This window comes from Triturus cristatus, chromosome 7 (assembly GCF_964204655.1).
Source record: "Triturus cristatus chromosome 7, aTriCri1.1, whole genome shotgun sequence".
NCBI classification, from domain to species: Eukaryota; Metazoa; Chordata; class Amphibia; order Caudata; family Salamandridae; genus Triturus; species Triturus cristatus.
This window is the reverse complement of record NC_140590.1, coordinates 313,241,834-313,264,977: the sequence shown is the minus strand read 5'-3', so window position 1 is coordinate 313,264,977 and position 23,144 is coordinate 313,241,834. Positions and strand designations below refer to the sequence as shown.

The 23,144-nt window shown below is 46.2% G+C and overlaps 1 protein-coding gene across 2 annotated transcripts in view; it reads right to left on the bottom strand.

Moving 5' to 3' along the window:
• Window positions 1–215: 215 nt before the first annotated feature.
• LOC146809544 (galactoside alpha-(1,2)-fucosyltransferase 2-like) overlaps window positions 216–23,144 on the bottom strand; it is a 163,802-nt gene continuing 140,873 nt past the window's right edge. For both annotated transcript variants that reach the window (XM_085614352.1, XM_085614353.1), the window contains one exon: window positions 216–1,284. In XM_085614352.1, the coding sequence (XP_085470478.1) occupies window positions 216–1,280 (1,065 nt within the window). In that variant the 5' untranslated portion in view covers window positions 1,281–1,284. The remainder of the gene's footprint in view (window positions 1,285–23,144) is intronic.

Here is a 23,144-nt window from a genome sequence, read left to right as displayed (position 1 = left end):
CCATCCTGCTACAGGTAAAAGTACTAAATTTTGTTCTGAAAACAATGTTAGAGAATGTTTAAAAAACATTATTTAAAATACGTGTTACCATTCCCAGAGAATGGGCCTCTCGAACTAAATATGCAGGCCTGCTATATAACTGAGCTGAGGTTATCAGGCATGCCTGAGAACTGAATGCCCTCTCCAGTCAGTAGCTGCGCACAATCAACGTCTGCTTAAGGTTTTTTCCCCAAAAGAGGTGAAAGGTCAGCAGGGATCCCAATCCATTCAGGAAGGAATGCTGCATCATAGTGGAAAAGTTTGAGGAATGGCGAATCAGGTAAAGTGTAGTTGTCAAGGTAGATCACCTCTCCGCCCGCTAGGTAGCCTGCCCAGATTCCAAAGGTGCCGATGGTCATGATGGTGTGGTTGCAGTGGGCGAGGAGGGCAAAGTCCATCCCCGGCGATGACTCATTGCTATCACCAGAAAAGTAGACATCGCCTCTGGAGTTGTTAATATTTTCCTTGCACCACTGCATCCCGTTGCTTGTCACTACAAACACAGGCTCCTCGTATTTGTCTCGGAAATATTTCATAGCCTTTTCTAAGTAGCCTTTATCAGCTACTACCCCTTTCCAGATGTTGGGCATTGTATTAACATAGTCCCCTCTTCGAACATGGACCCCGATGTAAGTTACATTCTTCCGAGAGCCCTTTAATGACTCCAAGTACAGATTGGCCTCCTCCTTGATAAAGTCATGGAATGTGAACTCTCTGAGGATCTCATCTCGAATGTGATGGTAGAAGGTCCAAGAGCAGGGATAGCCAGCCAACCTCACATACTTTCCACTGATGTGCTTGTACTCCTCAGACATCCAGTCATGCAGCCAATAATTGTTCCACCTTATTTTGTTGACCACACTTTCGTGCAGCTGTGGCAGATGTATCTTGAAAATTGGAGCTAGCCAGTTGAACATCTCTGGCAATATGTAAGCTGGATGCCCGTTGAGTTTGGCCAAAGCATATAGCGCTGCATACTCACCCATTTGATTTCCTAGACGACCAATGGAATTTACAGTCCATGCCCCATCAGCGAGGAGATGCGACTCATTCCGTAAAGTCCTAGGTTCCTCATGGAAGCCGGTAATACGGTGGAATGAGTATGCAGCTGTCCATTTACTCGGGTTATGGTAGTAAAAAGACACAAAGACAATCCCAAGAAAAGCAGCAAAGGCCACAATGAGAAAGAAGGTCTTCCTCATGGTGTTTCCGGGCACTTGTTGATTCGAATTGATCTTCATTGACCTAGACAAAAAGAAATAATTGATAATGAGCTGTCTTCATTCAAGAAATACAATTCCAAAAATGCAATTGCAACTGTTACTCTCGCCTATACTGTACTGGGCCTCTTGTATGTTGCCCAATGCAAAGATAGCGATGTGTGCCCTTCTAACAGGCCCTTAGTCTGTGTGTATGTATGTCTGAGAGCTTGGAGAATGTCTGTGGGCCCATGTGCTAATGAATGAGTCCAGACTTAGAAGCTCCGTCTTACTGACTCGCAAAACAGCATTTGTGACCCTTTCTGATTCTTAATCTTCCAAACGGGAAATATTTTTTCTAATCAGTTCATTTAATGAATAAGGGCTGCTTTTTTTTTAATAAAAGTTTTCCAGTTTGGCAAAACAAATGTAGGAATGTAAGTCTGCTGTCCTTTGCAGGCCTCCATCCCTGCATTTCAGGCAATATGCATTAGACAGGTCATCTAGCAAACTCCTGTAAATGGACTTTTTAGAATGTGACCAAATAGTAATTAGGTTGCATCACAAATTTCATTATTGTTGGGGAGCCCACTAGTGTAAAATGAGACATCTTTAGTTTGTCAATGGGAGTAGTACATATGGCCCTTAATCCTCAAAATTCTTGGACTGGGTGAAACTGCTGCTCTGTTGGTTATGCCTGCCTGGGGGCTGCTTCCTCTGAAAAAACACTACAAGTGTTCCAAGTACGCGTGAATTGTGATACAAAACATATGAACGTAATGGGCTTATTCAATTGTAATATACATAACGTAATCTATACAATAAAATATCCCTGTAAATGCTGTATGGAATGGGCTGTGTGATGGGAGGACCTTACCTTATCTTCGATAAGATCTTTAACATCTCTTCTATTAGCAACAGCAAGTTGTATACTCCCAGTAATCTTTCTGTTAACTCTTTTTACCAAGCTCTTAGGCTGGGAAGAATATAAGGGAGTGCATTTGTGTACATTATCATTTTTCGGTAAGACCGCTGTCATCATATGGGAAACGCATTGTACCCATGTCCCTTATATGAAAAGATAGGAAAACTTCTAGAGTATTCTTTTATGAACCCCAATACCTCTTCAGTGTGGTGCATTTCGACTCAACCCAGATTGAGTAAATATCCACCAGAGTGATAATGTACCGCCTTTCACTACCTAACCCAACGGTATAAGAAACAATAGCTTCCTGCAGACAACAAGGGTTTAATCTGATCTACAGCATTAAGACCAAGCTTTAGCTAACCTTGAAATCATCTCATCTTTTTACAGCACCAGTGCACCAATCTGTCCACCTGCACGGTGGTACTCTTAACCATGGGCCAGATGTACAACCCTTTTTTGCGGCTGCAAACTGGAGATCCTCCTGTTTGCGGCCGCAAAAAAGGTAATAGAATATACAAATGCTATTTTGTGAGTCACTGACTCGCTAAATAGCATTTGCGATTCCCGCTATTAGGAAGGAGCGTCCCTTCCTAATTGCGAGTCAACATGCTACGTACTGATGTTTTGCGGCCGCAAAACCCTCGCAGATTACCACCTACTTCAAGTAGGTGGTAAACCACTCACAAAGGGGTTGTGGTCCCAAGGGGACCTCTTCCCCTTTGTAAGTATGTGGGAAAATATTTTTTAAGAGCAGACAGTGATCCCAGAGACCACTGCCTGTCCTTAAAATAATGAAAGTGAAAAGTTGCATTTTTCTTTTTTAGATGCATCCCGTTTTCCTTTAAGGAAAACGGGCTGCATTAAAAAAAACAAAAAAACTGCTTTATTAAAAAAGCAGTCACAGACATGGTGGTCTGCTGACCCCAGCAGGCCACCATCCCTGTGAATGCTAGCCATTCCTAAAGGGGTTGCAAATTGCGCCTGCCTCATCAATATTAATGAGGCATGCAGTTTTCGACCCCAATAGGAATCGCGAACAGTGTCTGAGACACTGTTGTGCATTCCAATTAGCGAGTCGCAGATTGCGAGTCGCAAATGAGATGCAATTTGCGACTCGCTAATTTGCAGGTCGTACATCTGACTCCATATGTTCTTTGTTGGCCGTTTCCACTATTTGTGATCTAACAATCAACACTCCGGCCCGGATTTACAAGGACTTTGCATCAGGTTTGTGATGCAAAGTCTACAAGTGGCATTGTCGCAAATCATGGTTTGCGTTGGGTTACCTTGCGTTACTTTGTATTAAAGTGGCATTCCATGTGTGATGCATGGGTGTTCCCTTTCAACCAAACCACCCAGGGGTTTTGATGCAAATACCTATCTACAAAGAATTGGAGACAGGGATTTGCACCAAAATCCTGTGCTTTCTGAGGTAGGCATAACAGGAGATTTGTGTTTTTTTTCTCCTAGTTTTTATTTTTTTACATGTAGCTGTGTTCTACAACACAAGTATAGAGAGGAAAATGCCTCAAAGCATAGTGTTTGTGTAGGAAGGAATGCCTTCTGGCACAAAACCTATTCTGACCACAACAAAGGGAACCTTTGCACTATGACACAAGTGCGTCAGCAAAGGTATAGAGCAGAACTGCACCATTTCTCAGTAAATATAACGCAGGTCTGCTCTCCCCCATTCATGTAATTCAGAATAGCAACTTCTCTTGCTGCACGGCAGGCATGAGCTCTTTGTAAATTTGCCCCCCATTAACAATTCACCCATGGGCTTCCAAAACACTTGCAAATTCATGGCCAAATAGATTCCCTGGGCCATTTTTTTAGAATTAAATTACTAACCTGCTCTAATTTACCATCAGTTTCCAATCCCTTAACCCAATTATTTCTTAGACCACCTCTCCAATATGTCCAATTGCATCACCAATTGATACTACAACACACTGATCTAGACAACTGTACGTTTCATTAGCTCTTAAACTACTGGGTAGGCTTGAAAGGTAATCTGCCCTACAGTTCCCCTTACCATAAACGCATTCAGTATCAAAATTAAACTGAAAGAATTGGGTAAAATCCTGGCTGATCTTGAATAGGCTTTCTGAGTGTCATTAACAGAAAGCAGGAAGATCAGTGGTCTACCTGCCTTCAGATTGAAACATCTACCCTAGAGAAAGATTGCAATATGTTCAGCCATTCACACCCATCCCACAGCTTCTCTTTTGATGGTGGAGTGTCTCTTTTTGGTACCTGTTAAAGATCTTGAGACAGTAACACATATTATCACTTCCCTACTCTGACGTCTGAGTAAGAATTGCCCCACTTTCCACTGGCATCACACGTGACAGTGCATTTTTTAATTATTAGTTAATGATGGTTAAGTCAGGGTATTAATTAGTTTATCCTTCTTTAAGACAAAATTCTTGGTCATCTTTTGAGACAACCTAATTTTGCCATTTTTTCCTTGGTGTCCTCATGGGAGGAAATAATTGTAGAAAATACTCTGCAGAAAATGAGTAAAACCCAACTAGCTACAAAGATAGCTGTGAGGAGGCATTTGTATCTCCATGATGTTCTTAAATGGATTTTCCGGTGGTTTAGTGCCTTTACTAGAAATGCTACATTCCAAGTATTCAAACTCTCATTAGTGTAAAATCATACCTCTTCTTTGTAAAATATCTTAAACTGTGACTAGAATTCCGTTATGCTCTGTAGGAATATCATCTTGGAATGCCACAACTCCATCCATTTTTACAAACATGTTATTCATAATTCTCTTGAAAAAAGAGACTGGAGAGCAAGGGAGTAGCCAGAAAATGAAAATACCCCCCTCCCACACTTTCACCCATACCTCGAATTCCATTGGCTAACCGAAGCAAGAAAGCCCTATCCACTCTAAATGATTTCCCTTCAATCCACCTTCCATGCATCTATCTCAACATCCTTTCATGCTTACATCCATCTCTTCATGCTTCCATACATCCTTCCTTAACCATTCTGTCTATACGCCCTTTCATCATTACTCTTTTATCCATCCTTCTATCCTTCTACCTGCAATTTCAGCCATTCATCCATCTGTTCCCATTCTTACATCCCTTCTTTTTCATTGATACACCCTTTTACTCCCCTTTCACCAATTTACCCATTCATCCAGGCTTCCATCTATCCACACATTTATCAAGACTTTAATCATTCCAGCCACTCTTTCTTCCACCCACCCATTCAATGCTGTTTTACATTTCACCCACAAATCCTTTCACCCTGGCATTAATCTTTTCATGCTTTTGGACCCTCCTTCTTGTCACAATTTATTCTTTTCATATGTTCTTAATTTCACTCTTCCTTCCATCCCATCTTTTTCTCACACACACTCACAGTAGCCAGTGTATTGTGGGCCATTGTTTAAGGAAGAAAGTGGACCAAGATGCTTCTTGAATGATAAAATACAGCTCTAAACAGGGTTCAGTGGGCCCCTCAGGCCTCTTAGCCCTAGTGCCATTGCACCTGCTGCACCAATTGAAGCTACATCCCTGCACACTATTTTCACCTTTTGGGCGTTTTACTGTGACTTGCTCCACATCCGTTTTGATTTTACCTTTCGTTCTTTCTTTGTTTTTGTTTACTATTTGTCTGCAGAGTTGCAGACAGAACAGGCTATTAAATAAGTATGTGTCAACATCACACCTTCTTAAACTGTGACAGGTGGGAGTTGATGACGCCACTGCTGCTGAGCCTAAATCAAAAGTCAGGTACAAATAGCAAAATGCCCCATCTGGAATTATAAAAATTGTAAGGTGCTTACAGTTACCAGTCAATCGAATCTAATGGTATGTGACACATAATTTTAGGATGTGGAAGTATCTGGCCTTGCATAATTATAGACCTGTCAGCCTGAGGGAGATTTTGCCCCAAACCTTTTGCCTACACACCTCCATTTTGTTTACTGAAATTAGTTTTGGTTGGCCTTAGGGGTCTGTGCACTTTACCAGTGCTAACCAGTGCACAAGTGCTTGTGCTCACTCCCCTAAACATGGTTAAATTGGTTTACATCTGATTGGCATATTTAATTTACTTGTACGTCCCTTGTAGAGTGTCACCCCTTTAAGTAGCACCGTAGAGCATGTTCCAGGTCTGTCATTGCAGCCTGCATGCAATTCTAAACTGCCAATTTCACTTGGCAATATAACTCCCCATGTCAATCTTTAAACTCCCCTTTTATTGCATATTAGTCACCCTAAGGTGGGCCATAGGTAGCCCGGAGGGTAGGGTGCATTGTGGTCAAAAGGTGGGAAATGTACTTTTTAGTCTTACATGTCCTGGTGGTGAAAAACTCTTAAAATCAACTTGTGTTGGCAGGGTATGCCCAGACGTGGGTCCCTTGCTCACTTTGCCACTGGATTCAAGCTAGCCTGTCTGATGAGGATGCTTGTTTCCGGTCCAGGGAAGACATGGCTTGGCACTTCGGGCTGTACTGTTCCCATGAGGCACAAGGTCAAGACTGATTTGCATATAGCTGTGTCTGAACTGGTGTAAATAAATGTAAATTTGATACTTGTATAGCGCACTACTCACCTGCAAGGGTCTCAAGGCGCTTGTACGAATACCGCTGTGGAACCCATCCTGGCTTTCCCTGTGAGGCGTCCACTCCTGGGCACCCCCAAGGTGGAGGCCAGGCATCCTTAGCGTTGTGGGGGCCGTTGTGGAGATTAAGCAAGCTATTGCCCAGAGTTGCACTCCATGATTGGAATAGGCAGCGAGGCGAGAATTATCAGGTCCGTGGAATTTTTGAGCCCAAGACCCGCCAAGGCGGGGAATTGAACCCTGGTCCCGGGCTAGACCTCTGCATCAGGGTCTGCCGCTCTAATCATTGAGCCACACTTCTCCACTGGTGTGGAGAAGTGAGCTAAAGAACAATGATGGATTCAACCCAGACCTTTGACTGGGTGTGTGTCCCTTGCTCACTTTTTAAACCCAGTGAGTTCTGAACCCCTAAGTGGTGTCCCACCTGTCACGTATTGGGGTGCAAAAGGTGCCCAGGTAGGCAAAATCCAAAACTTGGCACTTTGAAACCTTTTGGCTAAACACTGCTCTCAGAATCGAGGAGGGACTAGGACCAACCTGCTAATCTATCCAACCAAGTTGCATCGCCGGTCGGCCTGACTTTTCAGCTGCTTCTGCTATATTGAGTGCTCCTTTTGCAAAGGGGTATCGAACCTCCTGGGAATGTCTTTAGCTACTGCCCCCTGCCTCATTCCGCTGCTATTTACGATTTCTAAAAAAGTGACTTAATCTGAATGTTAAAATCATCACCCCGGCTTCATCCAGAGCCATCCCCCCCGATGATGGTGCTCCCTCCTCGGGCACCGCCTGCAGCTTTGCTCCATTGAACATTTACCTTCTCAGAACTTTTCTTCAAAATTTCTTCTTCATCCAAAGGTAAGCACTGACTGAGCCCAATCCACTTCTTGGATACCACCCGCGTTCCATTGTGGTCTATGATATTTCTTAACTTTGACAGGGTCTCGCATGACTAGAAGTGCAGTTGGAGCTTTGATCTTTTAGGCGCTAGTTTTTACTGAAAACTTTAAAAATTCATAACTCGGTCCTACTGATTGGCTGTTTATCATTTTGGTATCAAATAATTTATTAACATTTACTCTATATTTCTAAATTGGTGTGGATTTTTTCTTGCATTGTGTTTTCACTTCATTACTATTATTAGTGCTGCAAAAATCCACATTGCCTTAAACCTGACTGCTTGTCTGCCAAGCTACCCAGGGTTAAATACAGGTTAATTTGGTGACTGTTTGTGATTCACCCTGCTAGGGATTGTGGCTGCTGCTTGACCAGGGCTCACATCCTAGTCAACTAGGCCTGGGGGGAGTACAGGGAGTTTGCGGGGTGCTGCTACATGGAACTCCGTGAAGTGTCCAAACAACTCTGCGAGTTCCGCAAGCGGTGGAGTGTGTTGGGTTGCGCTGTTGGTGTTGTTTTTATGGCGCTGGATGTTTGTCCCACGCTGGAAAATCAGTGCAAATGGCACTATGCATAGCGCATGAGGGTGCAGTTTCTATCTGCTGCTCAAGCAGATTTTCTACTCGAGCGGAAGCTTCTCCAACTTAAATGAAGGTTTCTCAAAGGGAGTGATAGCGGTTATCCACAATCGCCTGTGTTGAGAAATCTCACTGGGAGGTGGTCTGGAGTAAGATTTTCGTTGCTAGCGCTCACCAACTTAATGTTTTTCAGAACTCCGCATGCAAAATGGAGTGGTAAAAACTCTGCAAACTCTGTGAGCCGAGGGGAATTTTATGCCCAGGCCCACAGTCAAACAACAACACAATTTCTCACACACAACAACATGTGAATTATTGGAAAGGAATGTCAGGCAGTTATAATCTGTTTACTTACAATGGGAAGAGACAATGTGATTTTTTTGTTTACAAGAAATAAAGGTGTGTGGGATCCACTATGACCTTTCTGAAGGCTCTCTAACTCTGTGACTGCGCATGTGTTTTTAGGTCTCGGCTAGACAGCGCATGCATTGTCTTGAAGAGACGTGTTGTTTTCAATCGGCGGGCTTCAGCCTGGAATAGGCTTGCCATTTGTTTGCTCCATTGTTGCTCTCATATTCATTGTCCCCATTTGCCCATGGCATGCATGTGTTATGCCTCTTCTTTTGTTTAACCCTCCCCCAGAGCCCTGACCAAGTACTTTTGTCCTTTCAATGCTTCTCTTGTAGGAACTACCTTTTTCTTTATGATCAAACAGTCCTTGCAAGTGCACGTTTCTTCTACTGCTTGTCTTGTGAGAGGTTCTTTTTTCTTTAGGTTAATAAGTCCATTGAAGTCGCTCACATCAGGTTTATAGTTTTATTCAACACTGGCCTTTTATTTCATTAGACCCATGTATGTGTTTGTTTTTTTACAACTAAATGCAGCATCTGCCTTCATGTTTGTGCTCTTACTCTTTCATTTTTTGTTATTTGTAGGTTAGCTTCCTGAGGAAGTGATGAGCCCAAAATCACAGGATGCTGTTGTGATGCCGGAAGTAGTCAACCAGAAGGTATTGGGAGCTTTACATGAGCACCACTTACATTACAAAAGGTCACATTCATTTTTTGGGCACCGGAAAATTAAGTACTTTGCACAAAATCACAGGAGGTTGAATCAGTGCTGGAGCAAAGTCAGCAACTTTTGAGGAAATACCACAACTCCCTCATGCAGCCTCTGAGCCACAACCCTTTACAAAGTTTTATGTAGATATAATATATGTTGCATTATCTCTCTTTGTCAATGAAACCCTTTACATTAAAATGTATACAGTGAAGCTAACAGCGCACAAGAGTTACACAGAGTACCACAAACACCACGTTTGTAATTAGAAAAATTAATTTTTTTAGCTCCTCCCTTTGATTTAGGCTTTTTTATTGCTTTTATGTTTAGGTCTCGACTAGGCAGTGCATGGGCTGTCTCTTCAAGACATGGTGTATTTAGATATGGGCTTGAAGCACCGCCTATCTTTTTAATTGACTCCTTTTATTATCCTTCGTGAATGCCTGCTTTTGTTTGGTAAATATACTTAATAGTCTCTCCTTTTGGTCTTTTGTGACATCCAAGAGGACTGCCCCTGTTACATGTATCATTTCACTTGACCTATTATGGCAGCTACTAAAATAACTTTTTTTTACTTGTCTAAGAGCAGTTCGCACAAGGGTTCGCTCAGTATTTTCACTCCGCTAAGCTTTTGTGTAAACAGGGCTATAATTCTTATCTCAACGCATTTGCTGTCTGTGCAAAGACTGAGCTCAAATGGAAAACATGGTTTCCCCGAGCACCGTGTTTATTTTAGAATGCATCTTTTATAGCTAGCTCTGTTGTCTGCTCCCTCCCAGAATCCCACTTTCCCTTTGGCTATGTTTGCTCGTTCACTCTGGGTTGACCCTTCACCAAGCACAATAAGAGGCCAGATGCCTTTGTCCCATCTAGCTCATGAAATCCCCTTAGCTGAAATGTTTATATATCTCAAACTCAAACTGAATGTATTTGAGTACTTTACACAAGGACACATTCATTTTGTGTAGGCACATGAAGATTACGAGATTTGGTGAGAGTCACAGGATGTTGAGCCAGCACCGAGACTCGAAACAGGTTCCCCTCCTCCAAAGTCGGCAGCTTTGGTCCTTAGGCTATATCCTCTCCCCTGACATGCTTGCTTGCTCAGATGGCAAATAAACATGTTTTCATTGGTGGCAGTATTACTCCACTGGGTATTAAAAAACAAGAACTTATATTAACTACAACCTCATATATTTTTTTTAATCCAAGCAAAAAAGGCACCTTTTAAAAGTAGCCCCACACGTTAAAGCTATAATTATTTTTATTTTTATTTTAAAAGTTTTCTATAGCACGAACATGACCACCGAGCGTAGCAGAGTGCTTTACAGTTTATACATCAAGTAGGATACAAAACGTAAAAACAGCACAACCAAACAAAAAAACAGAGTTAACAGTCTTGTAGAGCTGGGTGCCCTAGGGTGCCTTGGAAGCTAGGACTCAAACCTGTGAGGGTGTCCTCTATCTCCTTGGAAGTTCCCTTTCTAAGGCAGGAATGTCTTCATCAGTAACACTTTAACTTCTTTTTTTAAAGGACAGTAGAGGGATTCAGCCTGACTTCAGGGGACAAGGAGTTCCATATCCTCGGGGCTATACTCGAGAAGGCTCTATTGTAGGTTTTTCTTTTCTTAAATTTTTGTGGTTTGAGCAGTAAAGTGCTGGCGTTTCTAGAGGTTCTCGATCCACCTGAGATCTCCAGTATTTGAGTGAGGTACATTGAGGTATTAAATTGAATGGCTTTATGTGCCATACATGCAATTTTTAGAATTGAGGGCAGCCCTAAGAGGAGCTATCTTCGATCTTGGAAGGCCGGAAAGGTTTGCGCTACCATAGTCCAGCTTTGAGATCACTAAGGGTTGCACCGCAACCTTTAAGACATGTGAAGGGAGAAAAGGTTTTATTTTCCATAAGATGCTGAGTTAGAAGTTTGCTCCTTTGGTGAGTGTCCTATGTGCTTCTGCATGTTCAGACTCTTGTCTAGCATTATTCCCAAAGAGGTTGCGGAATCAACTATGTGTGGCATACAATAAAGAGCTGTTTGCTGATTCATCCATTGTTCTATGACTGGCGATTGCTTGAGTGGTGCGATTAAGAGGAATTCCGTTTTAAGAGCGTTCAACCTCAGGTGGTTATGTGTCAGCCAGCTTTGTGTTTCCAGTGGGACTGAGTTGTGGGACCTGATGTCCTCACTGGAGGAGATCTTCAAGTAAAGTTGGGTATCATCTGTGTACATGTGATAGTGAATGCTGGATGATTTCAGAATTTCTGTTAAAGGCTCCATGAACAGGTTGAAGAGTGTGGATGAGAGCACGGATCCCTGTGGAACCCACAGGGCGACATAAGAAGGATGAGACAGGGACTAGTTCACCTTGAAGCTTTGAGTTCTATTGTGGAGGAATGAGGAGAACCAGTTTAGTACAGGCCCAGGCAGCCCCATCCTGTGCTCCAAGTGGTTAATTAGTTTATCCTGTTTAACAGTATCAAATGCTGACGAAATGTCGAGGAGGATCAGTAGGCAAGATTTATTTTGATCAAGCAGTATTAGCGCATCATCTACAATGTCAGTGAGAGCGGATACTGTGCTATGACCCTGGCGGAAACCGGATTGAAATTGGTCCAAGAGTTGGAATTCATCAATGTGGTTACACAGTTGGACGTGCACATTTTTCTCCAGGAGCTTTGCCAACGTGGGGATGTCAGAAATTGGGAGGAAGTGGTGTAGGTCAGTGGGATCTGCGGATGGTTTATTTAGAATTTCTTAAGTGCAGCATTTTATAATTCCCATTCAAAGCCACAATATATTATGTTACATTGGTAACATTTTGCAAATTAAAAATATTTGCACATGTTTATGAAAGATTAAAAATGGCTTGATATAATGTATATCATCTCAAAGTATCCAATTGTGAAGTAGCCAGTTGAAAAGGTTTCCTTTCAGGCATTGCCGATACTTTGAACAGAGGACAAGGATTGAGACGGACTGCTGTCAGCAGAGGTTGACCTGCAAGGCATCCTCCCTGGCTCCTCCCAGCGATATCATGTTTCATCCACAACTATTATTGCATTCCTGAGCACATGGCAGAAATTTGCAGACATCAGAGGGAGCTGGTTAAAGTTGAAGGAGCCACTAAATCCTCAGCATAAAGGGATAAGGGTTTGGGGAGGGCAGCCAAAACAGTACCTTCTTCCTGAAGCTCTTTGCAGCTGCTTTCTTCGAAATTAGCTCTTTTCTGATCTTGTGGTGAACAACAGCATGCTGACCAGCTACGGGTGAAGCTCGAGCCAAGGATGTTGCACAAGAGCAAGAGTTCTGCCAGCACTGTACTTTGAGATCCTATTACCCTGGGGAATGAAATTATTTCAGCTCACTGATTCTGCCCTTGTTCCTCTGTGCGTATTAGAGTTTTAGGTGGGGCTCTTTCAATAATAAAATGTTATTTAAGTTTTGGCAAATATATTCTTGCATTTCTATTACAAAGGTACTCCGGCCAGTGACAGTCATTAGGCTTGGCAGCACCCTCACAGTAGAGTTCTGAATGCCTATCTGTTCTCTACAGACGTTGTCATAAAGCCTCCTTTTTAAAAGGAGGTATAGAGCCATCGTACATTTTCACCACGTCCATCTGACTTAATGAAATATTTGAACCCCTGGAACCTGACATTTTCTGAGACTCATTCATGGTTTCTATGAGTATTCAGAGCCTTTTGAACTAAATGTCTAAATTTCCATTACCGTTGGATCACGTTTAATTTGGGAATGCACCAGATGGAGTTAGCAATGTTGAAACAAAAATACTTTGCAACAACGGATGCTTCCACTTGTTTCTTAGTGTGGGCGCACTTCAATCTGATCTAAATTCTCTCCACTATTTCCTGTACATGCTCATGTATGTTTGCTGATTTGGGAGTGCATGAGTTAAGGCTTAGCGCCTTATTTTGAGGTTAGCTGAATGATGGACTGCCAAACCCATGGTGGCCGTGCGGCTCCTGCCGCACCAGTGGTCAAGCGGCTGTGTAACAAGTTGAGCAGTTGGACTGCCATGGGACTGCTGTGGATCCCTGGGGTTCTTGCAGTGGTCTGAGGCCCCTAAAATGCTGGTGGTGCCACTGCGGCACCGCCAAGCATATTAGAAGTTACTCACCACCACAGTTTTCAAGGCGGTGACCCAGCCATGAAAAGCGTGGTGTTGAGGAAAGAAAGCAGGCCCTGTTGCCTCTGCACCAGGGGATGCATGCACGGGCACAGACAGTGTGTCGCCCTGCATGAATGCACCCTCAGTTCCTGCAGGGCATGGACTGAAACAGTCCATGCCCTACAGGAATGTGCATTGGCGTTCTCCTTGCGGTGCCTTGCTAAGGCTCACGTATGAGCACTGCACCATTGTGGGCCAGCCACCGCAGGACCGCCCAAACTGGATTCCAGTCCGAAACCGGTGGGCAATCTTATTATGGCTTTGACAGTGTGGCATTAGGGCGCTGGTGTGGCGGTCTACCGACACACCGCCAAAGTCATAATAAGGCCCTCAGTGTTCAAATTAAGGTGAAGGTTCATGGTTAAGATTATGCTCCTGTTTGGAGGGCTGGGGTGTTAGTTCTAGGTTATTTTTGTTGAAAATGGGTGAACGGTCCGGCCACAATGGATTGCCAATCTCTTTCTTCCGTGCTGTATCTCCACGATTCAGTCTTTGCTCACCCTCCCTTCCCCCTTCCTATGCCTGCTTTGTCTGCTCTCCAGCTCTGAGGGCTCGTTGCTGCTCTGGGTGTGTTTCTACTCAAATAAGACTTCCAGCAAAATTTTAACAGCTGGGTATACTTACCTAAATAAACCTGCTGTCCTTCCCGTTCAGCAGACAACTGATTTATGTCTTCAGATAATAAAAGACCACTTGACAAACTGGTGGTAAACGCCAGGAATGATTTGGGGAAATGGAAACCTTGAAAAAATAACCAGCACCTTCTGAGATATAATACAAATACATTGAAAAATGCCAATGTTTGTGCCTTTAATGTTTGGGGTCACCACAAGCACCACACTCTCGCCCCACCGCACCCTACTGAAGTGCCAACCCTGAATAAAGGATTGTACGTTTGGATGTTTCTTGCAGCGTCATCATGGTGTCTTTTCAGGTACAGAACCCTTTACAGAGCAATCATGAAGAACTAAAAAAAGTATGCACTCCTTTTGAAAAAAGCAATCACTCTAAACTTGGGGGGTCCATTAGGAGTCCTGATTGACCCCCGCCATCTTAGTATGGCTGGGGGGTCCGCAGTGGATGGAAAGACCGTCCACCGCTTTTCCACCTGTCGACTCGTCGATCGGGCGGAACAGGGGCACGATATGGTGGTGGTGTCTGCAAGACACCGCCATCCATGTCATGATGCAGGCGGAGAAGAACCTTTCCAGCATGGAAAGGGATGCGGTCTCTGCTGTTGGGGGCCCGTTGTGGGCCCCCAGAGTGTTGGGGGCATGGGGGGTGCACTTGGGGGTACCCTTGGTACCCCCCTACATTTGCAGGCACAAGGTGCCAGGCACCGCGCGGTGCCTGCCACGTTGTGCATGCAAATACACAACATGCATTTTTCACATTGCGGCGAGTGCTGCTTACAGCACTGCCCACCGCAATGTAAAAAATGCAGGATGCGACCGCCATGGTGGCGGTCGCATCCTGATGGGCATGGAGGGACTGCCGCACCTATGGTGGGCGGTCCCTTTTGCCCGTGCGGTGGCGGGCGGACATCGTAATGATGCCCAAAGTAAGGTTTGAGGCTTATGAGCATGCTTGGACAGGGAACCTAAACATCGGGTGAAAGAAGTGTTTACCTGTTCCACATTGCACTGAGCGAGTGAACCAGTCCTTCTCTGAGACACTTCACACCATGCCACATAATTCCCATCAGCATAATTTCACTAAAAGCCACACACTTCCACGCTGCATAATTCAACTCTACATGTTTCCATTCCACACCACATAATTCAACAACAAACTGCATAATTCAACTCAACAATACAATTACACAACACACCACATACATCCAGCACCACAGAATTCCACATCATGCCACAAAACATTGCAGCACATAATTAAAGTCCACAATATACCACTACACAACACAAAATGCTATTCCACATAATTCCCCTTTAAGACATACAATCCCACTCCACATAATTCCAGTACACTCAATACCACACAATTACTATACACATATTTCCACTGCACACCATGCCACATAATTCCACTACACAAATCCACTCCACAGTGCACAATTACACAATTAACAATTCCAATCCAATTCACATAATTTCACTCCACACCACAGACATCCACTCCACTCCAAAACAAAACACATGTGTAAGAAGCTGAAACTTTTCATAGAAAATCAGTCAATATTATCCTATGGAGGAAAATAGTGTTATCGGTTTTAGGGTAAGTATTCGGTAGTGGGAGTTGAGGTTCTGGAGGTAGACTCAGGGGTCCCCCAGGGTCAGGGTACACTCTTGTTACACCCTCAGCAGCTCTAGGGCGGCCGGGTGCAAAGTGCTGAGGCACAATGTTATCCAATGAGGGATAGGGGGCCTCCGGTTGGTGGCTGCTGGCAAGCAGGCCACAAGGTTGTGGGAGCCAAGCTGCTGGTGTTAGGCTTAGGGCAAAAGGAGATCCTGTTTATCACAAAAAGTGCACCCACAGCAGCACAGGGCCAGCTGGGTGCAGGGTGCTGGTTTGGGTTGGGTGCCCTGTTGTTTTCAATGGGGATTTTCAGTTTTGGCCTCAGCTCCAGGCTCGGTCGAGGAAGACTTTCAGGAGGAACCAACAGCTGGGCAGGTAAGTTGGAGGGCTCGGGGGCATAGGTGCACCTGGGGTTCTCTTCTCCAGGGCGTCTGGATGCAGGGGTGTCATTTGAGGTCGGATTTTAACTTACCGGGCCATTCGAGGTTGGGGGGGTCTCCGTGCAGAGGCTTCAGGGGACGTCGGGGAGTCCTGGAGGGGTCAACCCAGAGTGTACTCGGACTCTGGAGCGCTGGGGAACCTCGCTAGGACCGGTGGGCCACTCAAACTCGGACCGTAGGCGACGGGTGCAGTGGTGGTTCCATGCGTTGAGTTTCTTTTTCCTCAGCAGGCTCGGAGTCTATCTTTGGCGTTTCTTCTGGACAGAGCTGCTGTTAACAGGAGATCCGGTGTTTGTTGAAGGCAGTCAGTCCTCCCAGGAGTTCTGGAGGTCGCTGTCTGCAGGACAAGACGATTAGTGGCGCAGGACCTCTGGAAACTGCAGACGTGTCAGTAGGGCTGGGGCCAAGGCAGTTGTTCTCTGCAGTCTCCTCTGCTGGGTGTCTTCTTTCATCCTTTTTCTTCTTAGGTTGAGGGAATCTGCCTTCTTGGTTCAGGGCTGCCCCCTAAATACTGTATTTAGGGGGCATTTTAGGGGTCTGGAGGTCAGTAGGCAATGGCTACTGAACTTTGGGTGACTACACCCTTGGCGTGCTCACTCCACATGGGGGAGTGAGCACAATCCCGAATCCTGATTGGGGAGTGCCTGCCATCTGCAAGATGGCGGGCACTGAAGAGTGGGCTTCACCTCGCCTCCCCCACCTGAGGGGTGGAGTTGGCAGAGGTGGGCACACCGTCTTGGCTAGCTAATTTTTCCCACCTGTCTTCCCGCCGAAAACGTGGGGAGACAGGAAGGGGGCCTGCTCCTGATAGCAGGGGAGACTGGGGGTCGCATTACAAAGACTGCAAGGCTGTTGAAGCTCACCTGCTAAAGATTGCTCTTCCAGGCCTGGGGAAGGTGTGAACACCTCTGCCCAGGAAAGGCTTTGTTTCTGGGCTCAGGGAGCGAAGATCCCATCCCAGGGGTCCAGAAACATGTCTTGTGGTTGCAGGCTGGTGTGTACCAGTCAGGGAACCCACCAGAGGCTGGTTGTTTTTCAGGGGTATCTCTAAGATGCCCTCTGGCTGCATTTTTCATCAAACACCACACTGGCATCAGTGTGGGTTTAATGTGCTGAGAAGTTGGATATCAAACTTCTCAGTTTTCAGTGCAGCCATTATGGTGCTGTGGAGTTCGTAATGGCAAACTCCCAGCACCATATACTCCTAATGGCAGCACTGCACTTACAATGTCTAAGAATGGACTTAGACACTGTAGGGGTATCGGGCTCCTGCACCTGTACCCTCACCACTGGTATAGTGCACCCAGCAAGAGGGGTGGCTGATCTATGCCAGGGCAGTGGGTTGAAGGCATGGCACACAGGGATGTGTGCCATGTTGACTCTTCACTTTGTGCTGCACTAAGACACGCAGCCTGCAAATGCAGTGTGTGTGTGTGTAAAAGTACAGGGCCTCTAAGGGTGGCACAATAAGTGCTGCAGCCCTTAGATGTCTTCCTTGGCCACAGTACCCTGGGTACATGTGGTACGATTTACCAGGGGCTGACCTGTGGCCAGAGATGCCGATTGGGTTTGGGTTAGTTTTGGGGAAAGAACACAGGCCCCGGGAACCTGATTGACAGGGACCCAGGTCACATCAAGTCAAAGTGCATCAGTATTCTGGCAAAAAGTGGGTGGTTACTGCAACAGAAATCAAGCTTCTCACAACATGGGTAAAATACATTGTTATTTACAACACTATCAGCTCTAACTCTCACTAATGCGAGACCTATTGCATTGCAAATGCTTGGAAACATATATATTATATATTGTGCTCTTTCGAGTCCTGCATTTTCACTATTATAGCTCCTTTTCTAAACAACTTTTATAGGTTTCTTAATGAACTGTCTTTTCTGAAAGCACTGTTTTTATGTGCGTACTTTCAGCATTATCTATTTCTGTGCTGTCTCATATTCGGTTCTTCTTCTGTGTCCCTGTCTTTCCATCCCATGTTGCTTTATGAACTTCCTTCTTTCCTTCACACGTCCTATCTGTTGATCCTCCTCTCCCAATCTTTCATTGATTTAATCCCGCTGTCCTGTTCCTTAACTCCCAGGGGCGGCTGACCCTAGAGGGTGCCGGAGCGGCTCACCCCTTGTTTATTTTGTGTGCTTTCCTGTCTTAAACACAGTCCTGTCCCAAGTTGGGGAAAAAAACGTAATGGACATTAAAAACAAAAATGCACACACACAAGCTTACAGTCTCCCACACTCATGGCCACAGTCACTCGTAGCAACTCTCACACACACACATGAAGGCATGCAGAAAACTCACCCTCAGTCCAGTCCGTCCCTAAAATCAACAGATGGTACGCATGCGCACTTTGCACAGCCTACTACCAATCAAATTGCGGGGCTGAAGAAGATCTCACAGCCCTGAAGCCTGTGAGGTTATCAGCCCGGCAAAGCACCATCCACTTGTGCTGGGCTCCACCACTTGATGACGTTTTGTAGAAGTTTACCCTGGGCGCTTCAGGTTAAAGCCCTGCAATGCCAGAGCTTTATGTCAGTCAAGGACTGAAGCCTCACCACTCCACCCGTGGGTGAGGAGCTTGAAGGTGATCATCTTGTTGACGGGGAGCCAGTGAAGGACTCTCAGGTGGGGTGTGACGTGGCTGTGGTGAGGGATGTCGAGGATCAGGCGTGCAGAGGCGTTTTGGATGCGTTGAAGTCGTTTCAGGAGTTTGGTTGAGGCTCCTGTGTAGAGGGCGTTTCCGTAGTCCAACCTGCTGCTGACGAGGGTCTGGGTGATCATTCTTGTTTCGGTGGGGATCCACCTGTAGATCTTGTGGAGCATGCGGAGGGTGCTGAAGCAGGAGGACGGGATGGCGTTGACCTGCTTTGTCATGGAGTGAGTAGAGTCGAGGATGAACCCTAGGTTGCGTGCATGGTTGGTGGGTGTTGGGGCTGTTCCCAGTGCGGTCGGCCACTAGGAGTCATCCCAGGCCGAGGGGGTGGAGCCGAGGATAAAGACTTCTGTCTTGTACGAGTTCAGCTTCAGTCAGCTGTTCTTCATCCACTCGGCGACGGCTTTCATTCCTTCGTGGAGGTTGGGTTTGGCGGTGAGGGGGTCCTTGGTGAGGGATAGGATCAGCTGGGTGTAGTCTGCGTAGGAGATGATGTTGAGGTTGTGCAGTCGGGTGATGTGGGCGAGCGGTGCCATGTAGATGTTGAACAATGTCGGGCTGAGGGATGACCCCTAGGGTACGCCGCAGATGATCTCAGTGGCTTTGGAGCAGAAAGGCGGGAGGCGGACTCTCTGGGTTCTGCGGGAGAGGAAGGAGGTGGTTCAGTCCAGCACCTTGTCTTGGAGGCGTGTGCGTAGGGTGCGGTGGCAGACAGTGTCGAAGGCGGCTGACAGGTTCAGGAGGATGAGGGCCGTGGTTTCTCCATTGTCCAGCAGGGCCCTGATGTCATCGGTGACGGCGATGAGGGCGGTTTCGGTGCTGTGGTTGCTGTGGAAGCTGGACTGGGATGGATCCAGGATGCTGTTCTCCTCGAGGTAGCGGGTCAGTTGTCTGTTGATGGTCTTCTCGATGACCTTCGCCTGGAACGGGAGCAGGGAGACGGGCCGGAAGTTCTTGAGGTCCTTGGGGTCAGCCATGGGTTTTTTGAGTAAGGCATAGATCTCGGCATGCTTCCAGCTCTCCGGAAAGGTTGCTGTCTCGAAGGAGATGTTGATGGCTTTCCGGAGATGGGGTGGGGTGGTGGTGCTGGCTTTGTTGAAGATGTGGTGTGGGAAAGGGTCTTACATAGATTCGGAGTGGATGGTGTGCACGATTTTGATGGTGTCATCATCATTTATGTTGGTCCAGGAGAGCAGAGGTTCGGTGCGGATGGTGGCCGAGGGGGCGGAGGTCTCAGTGGTAGTCGGGGCAGTCATGGCGTTGAAGCTGTCGTGGATGTCTGCGATCGTGCGATGGAAGAAGGTGGCAAGGGAGTCGCACAGGTCTTGCGAAGGTGGGATGTCGTTGGTGTTGGAGCTGGGGTTGGAGAGTTCTTTTACGATGCTGAAGAGCTCCTTGCTGTTGTGTGCGTTGTTGTCTAGGCGGTCTTTGAAGGAGGCCCTTTTGGCGGATCTGATGAGGTGATGGTGTCTGCGGGTGGTGTTCTTGTGGGCTGCATAGCTGTCAGGTGTCTGTTCACGGTGCCATTTCTTCTCAAGCTTTCGGCAGGATTTCTTGGAGGTCTGGAGGTCTTCAGTGAACCAGCTGGCTTTCTTGCTGGTTTGTCTGTTGGAGGGTTTCTTGATCGGGGCGAGGGTGTTGGCGCAGTCGTCGATCCACTGTCTGAGGTTGCGGGTGCGGAGTCAGGGTGGGTGGGGTCGGCGTGTTGTTTCCGGGCGAGGGTGGTGGTTAGCTGATCTTCAGTGACTTTGCTCCAGCAGCGGCGGGGGATCTGTTGGGTGTGGTGGAGCATGGTGGGTTTCCGGGAGGTGAAGTGGGTGCAGTGATGGTCGGTCCAATGGAGTTCGGTGGTGTGGTTGAAGGAGACATGGGGGCTTGCGGAGTAGATGGGGTCAAGCTTGTGGTCGGCGGAGTGGGTGGGTGTTGTGACGAGTTGTCTGAGTCCGAGGTTGGCGAGGTTGTCGATCAGGGTGGTCGAGTTGCGGTCGTTGTTGTTCTCGAGGTGGAAGTTCAGGACCCCAAGGAGAATGTAGTCTGTGGAGGCGAGAGCGTGTGTACTGACTAAGTCGGCGATGGAGTCGCTGAACTGTTGTTGGGGTCGGGGGGTCTGTAGATGAGGGTTTCTCTGAGGGTGGTGTTGGGATCGGTGTGGATCTGGAAGTGCAGGTGTTCGGCGGTGCTGAGGGTGTCATTGGTGTTGGTCGAGACTCTAAGAGTGTTCCTGTGGACGATGGCGATTCCTCCTCCTACTCCTTTGTTGCGGTCCATGCGGGTGATCTTGTAGCCGTCCGGGAGGAGGGGTTCAGCCAGGTCTCTGTCAGGAAGGTGACGTCAGGGGAAGTTGAGTCGAGTAGGTCCCAGAGTTCAACGGTGTGTTTGCGGTCGGAGCAGGTGTTGAGAAGGATGAATCTGAGGTGGTTGCGTTCTTTCACAGTGGGTGGCTTGTAATTTCTAATTTAATTTCTAATTTAAAACATTTCTAAAGCGCAGCGTACACCATGCGGTTTCTTGGCGCTAGTAGGCAGGATCGGCAACTGAGGGAAAAGACAAGAGTGATAAGAATGAAGAGCTAAGCGGGGAAAGCCTGATTGAAGAGGAAGGTTTTTAAATCTTTGCGAAAAGAGAGGTACTGGGTAGCAGAACGGAGATGGCTTGGCAGGTCGGAGTCTGGAAGCAAGAAGCTGAGCACTGGATTCCACGCAGTGAATCCACTCGAGTTTCATGGAATCCACTGCGCAGACGCTAGTTCACAGCTTCCCTCGTTTTCAATCATGCTGCCTGGACAGACCGCGCTGCAGAGTTTTAGCTTCACCCCGCGTCCAATGACCCTTCCCAGACACTGGCATAAATTTCAGGCAAGTGTCCTTGAAATAAACATTAAAGAGGCAAGGGTTGGCACTGGCTCTAAAAGCCGTGCACCACCTGAGCGCTGACATTTTTATTAATCAAAGTATGCAATTGCTTATTTTCAGTTGTGCAGGATTTGAAGGGCCATATTGTGGAGTTAAGGCAGAGCGCACTATTTTTGAGTGTCCTTGAATCATATGAGAAAAAACGCCGCGGTTCCACTGCTGGGATAAGAAAGAAGATATACGCAACATCTGCCCATGACCGGAACAATTACCTGAATTCCAGGGTCGTTAAATAAATAATTTTGCGGTGCTTGTAACTTCTCCTTTGCAAAAAAAAAATGCAAGGTAAGGCAGTCGTGCAAGCAAGACGATGGCAGGAATACAAGTGCTCCAGGCACCACAATCTAGTTTAGTTAGAGGTGGGCGAGTGTTAGGTGTGTAATTTGCATAATTTCCCTTTGGAATTGTTATTGCCATTGCCACTGCGCGATAGAAGGAGAAAAAAGAGAGCAAAATCGAGGGAAAGCGTGAGCTGGAGAGCGGGCAAGTAAAGAAGAAAACTGGAACACAATAGAGACAGGAAGGAATACATGGAGAGAAAAGAATAAGGAAGGCAGGTAAAGCGGGAGAGAGATTAAAGAGCACGAGAGTGCATGATAGAAAGAGGGAGAGAAAGGAGAACACAGCAAGAGCACATGAGAGGGAGCAGGTGCGAAAGAAGATAAATCATGAGAGTAACAGAGCGAGCAAGGGAGAGGTGGGATAAAAGGATAATAACAAGAGGAGAAGAAAGGACACGAGATCGGCGAAAGAGAGGAGGAGAAAGCGGGAGATACAGTAGAACAGGTACAAGGAGAGCAAGAGGGGGACAGGCCGCATGAGAGAGTAAACATGGTAAGAGATCACGAGAGAGCTGTGGAGCGCAAGAAAGACGGAGTGAGAACAGAAAGAGAGATCTGGGGAGATAGTGTAGGTCATGCCTAGACCACAGGAGGGAGGTCAACGAAGCATGCGGTATTGGTTTGTTTGCCTTATCTTTAACAGATATGTGGTAGAAGCTAGAAGGGCAGACAAAGGATGAGGCCTAACAACTAGAGCGGTCAACGCTAAGCTGGGGAACCAGGTTGGAGTCTCAGCAGAGATGCTCAACTTTCTGTGATTTTGGGCAAGTCGCTTAATCTCACCCTGCCTAAAAAAAAAAAAGAAAAAATGAATGTGTCCGTTTGTAACACAACTAGTGTTCTGATACCTTTAGATCTAGTATGTACTATATAACCCTCCCCCACCCCCAAAGAAAAGGGCATGCTTGCTTTTATTCAATCAGGACATATGACATTTGATGGACTTCTTACCTAGAATAAGATTTACATGCTGTATCCTGAACTCTGGTGATGAAAGGGGGATATGTGGATTTTCAGTGTTGCCTTTCATCTCACAAGGAAAGTTGATCCAGAGATGTG